The sequence below is a fragment of the Sorghum bicolor genome, chromosome 7 (genome assembly GCF_000003195.3).
Source record: "Sorghum bicolor cultivar BTx623 chromosome 7, Sorghum_bicolor_NCBIv3, whole genome shotgun sequence".
Lineage (NCBI taxonomy): Eukaryota > Viridiplantae > Streptophyta > Magnoliopsida > Poales > Poaceae > Sorghum > Sorghum bicolor.
The window spans coordinates 755,935-765,372 of NC_012876.2; the positions used below are offsets into that span (position 1 = coordinate 755,935).

General features: G+C 40.7%; 1 protein-coding gene across 1 annotated transcript; it reads right to left on the minus strand.

Annotated features, from left to right (window-relative positions):
• On the minus strand, positions 6,205-7,866 carry LOC8068530 (transcription factor bHLH7). Its single transcript, XM_002444842.2, has one exon. It carries the CDS (start codon positions 7,524-7,526, stop codon positions 6,480-6,482), a length of 1,047 nt encoding a protein of 348 aa, XP_002444887.1. The 5' UTR covers positions 7,527-7,866; the 3' UTR covers positions 6,205-6,479.

Sequence of the window (9,438 nt, forward strand, 5' to 3'; positions counted from 1 at the left end):
ATGAGATGACGATTAATTTATGGCTTGGAGATTTATTCACAACATTTGTGTGATTTGTTCCAATACTTTTTAATTTGGATATTAAACTCTGTAGTCGCGGTACTGCTGCTTAACATGTTTTGGAATCAGACTCCATATCATCACTATACATGATAACATACTCCATCCAATCTTTGTACGTGATAATCAACTTGTATGGATATATGGGTCATGAGTCCAAGTCAGGATGTGAGAGCAATGTGGAAAGTAAAAAAAAAAAGACAAACGGGAAGAATCATTTGTCCTTAATATTAGTTATAGAGTATAGATATAGATATACCATGAGGTTGTACAACACATGCATGCACGGTCAATCCATGCTCACGGTACAATCTTTGACAGAGTATATATATGATATAACAAGAGGCCAAGAGAGCAATCTAAACCTTCGTACAATACATTTGTAGCTATTGCTGCTAGCGGCCAAAAAGACTCTTCGTACAATTTGTACTAGCTAGTTCATATATATTATTATTGGTTCATGTATGTAGTAATTCATTCATCAATTTGTTTTCTTTATATAATTTCACGAGATCCAAGGAAAAGTGGGGAGAAATAAAGGAGATCGACCATGGAGCAGCAGGGCAACCGATAGAGCATGCTGCAGGGGAGTGATCTGTGAGTACTGAATATGGACGGCAGGCATCGCTCAGCGAAGGCCATGCGTACGCATTCATGTGTACATACTCCTACAAGCGATCCATCCATTGCATGATTGGCTCTTGTCTGTCAGCTCTCTGCTGTAATCAGTGCATGCATGCCTACCACAGATAACCTTTTCTATTCATCAGATACCTTCGTCCCTTTATTTCGCCTTCTTTAGCTAGCTTTCTTGTCTTTAGGTCAGCCAATAAAATTTAAAAGAAGAAAGCAATAGCCTCACATTACATTTAACTTGGTTCTTGTCATACGTTATTCTTTTTCCCAAACCGGAAGGAAGCTGTCATTATAAATTATTTAAGAAAGAACAAGAGCAACATGTACATGTTCGTCTATCACATCATACAAATGAAGGAGCTTTAAAGCTGTGCAAATGGCGGAGACATATCATGTATGGCACGCCAATTGTCTATGAGGTAGTTACCATGGTTTTGTTCTCCACCAAGAATCTCGCTCGGTAGCGGTTTTCATCAGTTTATCTGTTGATGTTTCAAACACTGGCAAAAGGGCCTCTAGCCTAGTGGTTAGAGCACCTGAGTAGCATCCAGCAGGCCTGGGTTTGACTCCTCGTGGGAGTGAATTTAAATAAGTTTGCACTAATTTTTTTTTCTAAAAAAGGGTTTATGTGCTGACTTCGGTCAAAAAAAAGTGTTTCAAACACTGTGAGCCTTGCTATTTCATTTTGTTTCTTGATGTTTCATCATATTGAGAGTTACGCATAGTAATGTAACAATCTTATGTAGTTTGTTTGCATCTCATGATACAAAGGTTGTATGGTTTTGATTGTCTAAGAAAAAGCTAATGACTGAAAGAAACCAAAGGAAAAAGCTCAAGTAATGTTAGATTTATTAGTATCCATCGACTCTGAACTTAGACACAGGAAGAGAGAAAGACAATGACATGCCACACCCACCTATGGGTGGGAATGCAACAAATGAGTGGGTGATGAGAAATGGTGGGTGGCACATGACGACTATCTTGACAAGTTTGTGCGGCAAATAGGCCATAGTGATGAGGGTTTTATCCTCAAGGGAATATACTCTTCTGCACATCGCCATTAGATGTGCATCGATATTTCTACACTACATAAAGAGAGAATGATTTAATGTCTTTCTCTTACAGTGCAAGAATCTCAATGCAAATCCAATGGTTACACGCATAAGGGTTTAAGAGTTGAAGGGAAATTAGCCACAATCGTCGATGGAAGAGGCGTCAATGGCAACATGTGGGGGCAATATGCCTAAAGACAAATTAAGTACAACTAGTTGAAGGCATGGCTAATAGGTTGATGAAGAGAGGTGGCAGTCACGGGCATCGGGTCATGAAACACAACAGACTGGGGTTGGTGAAGGAGTGCTAGCTATTGTGTGAACATCCATCTCATGCATAGAGCCCCATAACTTGACTCAACACATCCATTTGTATTATGTAGCTCCTATATATATTTTCCAATAATCAAGCACACATGAGTGGACTATGTACGTACGTGTACTTGTGTGTATGGCATGCACATTTGAAGAAGTTTCTTTCATAAATAAGACGTTCAAACAACTTGCTGATAGCCTGATACAGGGGCCAACAAAATCTATTTTGATCATGTAATGCACATTGATGCGCATGTGCATATACACGTATATTTCAATGAGGACCATATGTGTGTATCATGAGTGGGAGCTCATTTTCTATATTGTTACTATTTCTGAAGATACATGACACATGTAACGCACTAGGACAACTCATTGTACTACCTTACAATGAAAGCAGTTTTTTTAATTGCCATGTATGTTCCTGTGGATGTGGAGACTGAAATAGTGTGTACTGTTGGAATAACCAGGGAATAGAAATAGATAGAAAAATAAATTTAACTAAACCAGGACATCCATTAAGCATTTAAGCTAATGTCAGGGTTTCAACGTTCCCTTTAGTGGATAGTTGATAGATAAGCATGGATCATCTTATTTTTTATTAATATCAGCACGATACATGTGTGAAGATTAATTAGTTTCCCCACCTATGCATTTTTCTTTTGATTCAGTGGTAATAATGATAACCCATCACTTTTATTTATGTTGTTTCTATAATTCTCGGCATGATGTATACATGCACATAATAACCCTATTAAATTAACACTTAAGAATGACACTATACTGTACCATATGTAGATTCTTAACATTTAACCGCACGCATGAGGTTGAGCTCGAATGTCTCAGAAAAAAATCAGGCTTAGCTTAACATAAGAGAGGGGGGAGGCAACATGCTGAATTTATTTTCATTTTGCTATTTTTTGTAACATTTGTTCGAATGAGTTTGGCCAAATCCCAACGGTCCTATAATATTGTAGCAACGTACAGTGTTATCGAAATAAGGTATATCAAGTTTTCTAAAAAAATTATAAGAATATCATAAACTGCATCTCCTGCAGGTAACTAATAAGTGTCGTTTATGTCGATTCTTAGTTCAAGGAAAATTTCATTTGGTGTATGTTCCTTTCTACATGTTCATTTTGTACCGAGACTAGCTAGTTGCAGTATAAGTGTCGACCCTTTGTACAAGTTTCCTAGTATTTTTAACAAAATGTTGACATGAAATGAAACTATAAGGTGTATCAACATAGCATTGTAGTGTTGTAGATGTCAAATACACTCCAAATGAGTTTGAACTGATGGTCAGCAAGAGAGCATAGGTTTGGTTTGATATCAAAATTGGAAGGGGAAAGTATTAAAACCTTAGCTTACATATTGAACGAAAACCATATAAACACTAGATAACCCATATGGGTGGCAAGGTTGCACTTTCTCCTAGCATATATATCTAGGTAGGCTTTGCCATTTGAGATATACAGAATCCTCTTGCGATTTTTTTCAAGGACTGTCGGAAAACAGCACAAGCTTTGTTTGCGGAAATAAAGGATACTTAAATATCAATGGTCCTTAGTAGGAGGAAAGGCTCTCAACAAGCCTCTCACAGTTGCTCAACTCGGTAGTGAGTAATTAGCTATGTAACACAAATCCAATGCAGCCTGGGGGGGGTCTTCTCCAGTACGTAACCTTCGATGATTCCTCTCATTATTAATCAAAGCCGTGTAACCAGATCTTTCAAAAAAAATATTCAATGAGTGCATAATTTTTTTTTGTAAAAAATAAAATAAACATGATTTACATGCATCTTACAAGCATGGTATCTTCTTTTCAGCTCGTTGTGAATGCATTTGCATGCATGGGCAAGACCTGCTATATTAGGTTACAATGGAGCACTCTTTACATGCCTTATATTTGGGAGAAAAATATATAACCAAGTTCATTCGGTGGTCTTGGACAATTAGTTGTCTTTTCAATCTGAAGACATCAAAGGCATCCTCTTAATTATATGCATTAATTATATGTGAAGTGTGATGTAGGACATGTTATATTTTCATCAGATCTGACATTATAAAAAAATAGGAGAAACAAGGGGAATAGTAATTGACATAACACAGCTAGGCTTTGTGAAGACAAAGAGAATAACATGTCGATCAAATACCAGAAGAAAAAAATGTTTTATGCTTCAGATAATTCAAGTGCCATTATCATATATACATATGCACATTAGAAGGCTGAAACTATATAACTATACATAAATGCAAGTTTTACATCAAAATATGAACATGTGCAACCGTGTACTGCATAATCTGCAGAAATAATTACTCTCTTCATCCCAAATTATAAGTCATTTTTCAAGAATTTTGGAGAGTCAAAATCATCTCAAATTTGACCAAATTTATATGATAAAATAATAACATTTATGATACCAACTAAGTATCATCAGCTCTCAAGAAAATAATTAATACAATAATTAGTAAACGCGCTCTCCACAAAATAATAATATGAATGCATTGCTAGAAGCATATATATATATATATATATATATATATATATATATATATATATATATATATATATATATATATATATATATATATATATCATGTACATGCATGCATATATATGTGTAATGGAATTTTTGGCAGGGGTGGAACGCGAAGAAAAAGAACACAAAACATTGTCAGTTTTCCAATGGTAGTAGCTGCAGGCTACTAGAGAGGGTAGGGTGGTGGTGAGGTAAGCGTGATACACTAGACATCATGCATGCTCTAGGTGGTAGACGATCGGTGTAGATAGAGGTCTCACGCACAGCTTTTCGATGGTTGGTTTGGTCCGATCCTCTCTGGGAACTCTCTCCAACCAAAATCTCCAATATTTTTCAGCATCCCGGCCCTTTCTCTCTCTTGATGCATAGAATTCAGCACCTCACCACTCATGACTGATCATGGCACTGAATACCTTGCACCAATAATTCATCCTCCACCTCACCTCACCTCTACGACTACCAGTAGGTCTGCCTCCTCATCTCACACTCTACATGCATGCAGGAGCTCCATTATATATATATATATATATATATATATATATATATATATATATATATATATATATATATATATATATATATATATATATATATATATATATATATATATATATATATATATATATATATATATATATATATATATATATATATATATATATATATATATATATATATATATATATATATATGCTCCCCCGTTCAAAAAAAGATGCAATATTCCAGAGCAGTGTTATTAAGTCAAATGATTTTAAGTTTAACAAAATTTATATAAAAAGTAACTGATATTTATTAGATTAAATAAAAGCATCATTAGATTAATTCTCCATAAATTAATTTAAGGTATATAGTCTGACCGTGATGATCAGACCTAGAATTATTTTTGTTCGATCCAAACAAATTGCTAATAAGTGTATAATAAGAACATCTCTTGAATGAATTGTGAATCCAAACAAAAATGCAGAAAATCAGTTAGTGGTATGACAAATTGCTAATAAGTGACCCATAAATGTATCTCTGCATGCATGGATCGACTCTCTCATCCATCCATCTATCAAATACATAGGAGTACGTATCTATGCTGAAGCTGAAGCATGCAGCAGGTATAGTAGTAGTATTGTACGAAGTATATACATGTAGCTAGTCAACCAGCCCTGTGACTGCAGCGGCCTGCAAGCTTGGATGATGGACTGAATGCTTGCCACCATGACACCACACGCAAGCCAGCAATGCTAGTACAACGACACAACAACACATCATGCATGCATGGACAATTTTATATGTGTGTAGCATAGCACCTAGTACATACTGTCGCCGTCCCTTAAGATTCAATTAAAATTCTTCTTGCTTAGTTTCATTATTCCTTCCTTAGATGGTTGAAATTTTCCAGAGATATTATATATGATGATGAACATTCAGGGATATGTATATATATTATTATATAATTCATCAGGGAGTTGGGGAGAAAAGAACAGCAGTACAGCAAGAAATACACCTGCCCTGATGAAACTGACGAAGACGAAGAAGGGCCGGTAAAATTGGCACAAACCCTAGCTCATAAACTTATTGATTAGTTTACTTTGATGATAAAAACATGGATTAACACCGTACCGTACCAGAGAGAGAAACCAACTGATCAGGAACACATGGATTAACTACCCTCGACCATAGTAGCACAACAGCTAGCTAGCTACAAACTAGAATGATTATATTATGATCAAATCAAAATTACCTCTGATATATCTCTAGTTCGTCATCTCCATCCACCATGCATCATCGTCTATCATGGATAGAATGATGATTCCTAGTTAATCCGATCCGCTACAAATTAAGCAAAGGAAGCTCCATTAATTAATTCCCCCTCATCGCTTTGCTCAGTGCATTCCATGGCTGCTCTGGCCGCCAGCGCTGCTGAAGCCGAAGCCTAGGGCGGCATGGGCGCCGCCCATCGACGACGAGGACGAAGACGACGTCGGCCCGTGTATGTCGACGGGCCTGACGAGACCGGCCCAGTCAATAAGCGGCCCTGGACCCAGCGGCAGGAACGGTGGCCCGCCGCCGGGTCGCCCTGGCGCCGCCACGCCCACGACTGAGGTGCTGGGGCCGGCTCCGGCGGACGCCGGGTACTGCTGCTGCGTCGGCGACGGCTGGTGCTGGAGCTCCTGCACCTGGCGCTTGAGGAACTTGATGTAGCGGATGGCCTCGTCGAGCATGGAGGCGGTGTCCATCTTGGTGCCGCCGGGGACGAGGCGCTGCAGGATGCGGATGCGCTCGCTGATCCGCTCGCGCCGGTGCCGCGCCGCCACGCTCTGCGGGTCCTCGCTGATGCGCACGTTGCGGCGCCGGGGCTTCTTGATGGTGGCCGGGTCGATGTCCACCGGCTGCATGGCGGCGATCCGGTACATCATCTCCTTCATGGCGCCCAGCTCCTCCTCGACGTCCTCGGCGGCGCCGCCGCCGCCGCGGTCCTCCTGCCCGCCGCCGCCCGCCTCGTGCTGCTGCTGCTGCCTCATCTCCTCCTGATGCTCCTCTCCGCCGCCGCCGCCGCCGCCGCCGCCGGGCTCCTGCTGCTCGCCGAACTCGTGGTGCCGGTGGTGGCCGTGGGAATGGGAGGCGGGGTCGAGGTCAAGGCCGAGGTGGTGGAGCCGGTGGTGGTGGTGGTGGTGGTGCGGTTGTGGGAACAGGGAGGAAGACGGCGAAGGATCCAAGCCGGGATGGTGGTGGTGGTGGTGTGCAGGATGCGGTGGAGGGTGGTGGTGTGCAGGATGGGAGGAGGAGAGGTGGAAGGGTAATGGCGGCGGCGGCGGCGGCCCTGGGTTGGGGTGGTGGCTGTCGAAGAGGAGAGGGTGGTGGTGGCTGCCGAGACTCATGTCCAAATCCCATGAGCTGCTGCTGCTGGAGTTGTGCGTGATGTTGTCCATGCCGGCCGGCAGCCCACGTTCACGGACAGCGCCGACCCCGGCGACCTCTTCTTGCAGCTTGCCTCTCGGTACAGCAACGACCACACACACTGTAGACGAGCTCCTCAGCAGAGCAAGTGCAGCTGTATGTAAACCTAGCTAAGCTAGGTAGCTAGTAGCAAGAGAAGCTGATGCTGTCTCTGAGCTCAGAGAGAGGGAGGGGGAGAGGAGAGGGAGCCCATGAGTGGTCACATAAGTGAGGGCTTTATAGGGGAATGGGGGAGGGGAGCTAGTAGCAAAATAGCAAGAGGAAGAAGAAGCTAAGGAAGGAAGAAGGCAGCTTGATGACTGATGAGGTGATAAATAAATAATGTCATGCGCAAGAAAGAGTTGTGTACCAGTAGTCCTCCTTCCTAGATATGCATAGTAGTGAAGCAGGTGTCATGTGTGTGTGTGTGAGGCTAGAAGAACAAAGGTTAAAGCCTGGAGGGATAGAACTTGCAAGCTTGTCATGGTGCTGCTGCAGATCAGGGGCCATATGCATTGCATGCTTAGAAGGTGGGGCAAAGTTTGCCTTAACATCTAGGTACCTATACATGATATCCTATATACATATCTCTATGCATGCATGCCTTGACAGTTAGTCACTAGCTAGCTAATTGACAATCCCCCATATATAATATAGAGTAGCTCTTGTTGTCCCTTTCTACATACCTCTGCATATATATAGCTTGTGCTTGTCCGGCATATAGTTTTCGGTGTAATCTCTTTTAGCACTATCATGGACAGTTATAAGTTTCTGTAAACTCTATAAACTACTCGGGATCAGGATTCTCGAGGGAAGATCTTTGTTTGGTTCTCCTCTCTCTTTTTTTCTTCTCTTTTCTTTCCTTTTTCTTCTTTTTCTTGCCACTATCTTTGACCACCGTCAGCTAGCACCAAAGGCACTGTATAGGTAGCTAGGCTCGGAATATATAACAATAAATAACAAATAAAGCAACCTAATCGTTAGAAGCTACTAGTGTTTGGACTTCTATATATGTGTACCTAGGTACCTCATAAGAAACAACTAGTGATGAGGTAATCCTTGCAAATTATATAGGTTATTTTTTGAGGAAAAAATTATAAAGGTTATTATTATGCATAATATAGCTTCGATGTAACTATAAATCATGTCAACAACATATTACATATGCTGATCCATGACTTTGTCATTCTCTTTCTCTCACTCTCACTAGAGGTCATAGTTTTTTTGGCATGCGGGTTGCACCTCTCCACCACCGTCTCCATGACACCAAGACATTCATTATGATGCTCAAAAATAACTCTAGAGCTTGATTTCTTTAGTTTCCCTAGTAAATTTATTTGAATATAAGTGATCACCAATTTCTCACCCCCTGAATATACATGATTAAAGTGTTTTTCTGATGGTTACCAAATAGTATACAACTTCTTCAATGTCACCTATCATCTAGGGTGGAGCTAGGGAAGCGAAAGAGATTAGACAATAACCTCTATTTGAATGTATTATTAATCAAATATGTCAACAAAAAAGTAGACAATGAAACTCATTGTTGGGTTGAAGCTACTGACTCGTAGTGAGGATCATACTCTCATTGCTGGGTATAGGCTTGACCCAACAATGATCCTCTCATCCTATCATTGGCAGATTTAGCCTTGACACAATAGTGATGTGTCTTCCTATCACTGTGGGGTTTGGGAGCCGGTAGTGACAAGGCAAGCCCATCATTACTAATTACCCTCTATCAGGTTCAATCCTGACAATGATGCTGATTTTGGACCAGCAGTGATCCATGGACCTAGAGTAGTGGTGTTGCCGATACCACATTAACACTCTCTAGCCCATGTATACTCAAGCAATCTTGATGTGTTCATTCTTTCTACTAATATATAGGAAATCAAATTTGAGTAG

What these genes read in the sequence shown, in the direction of transcription:
- LOC8068530 (XM_002444842.2), bottom strand. Translation starts at nt 7,526, where the DNA reads ATGGACAACATCACGCACAACTCCAGCAGCAGCAGCTCATGGGATTTG.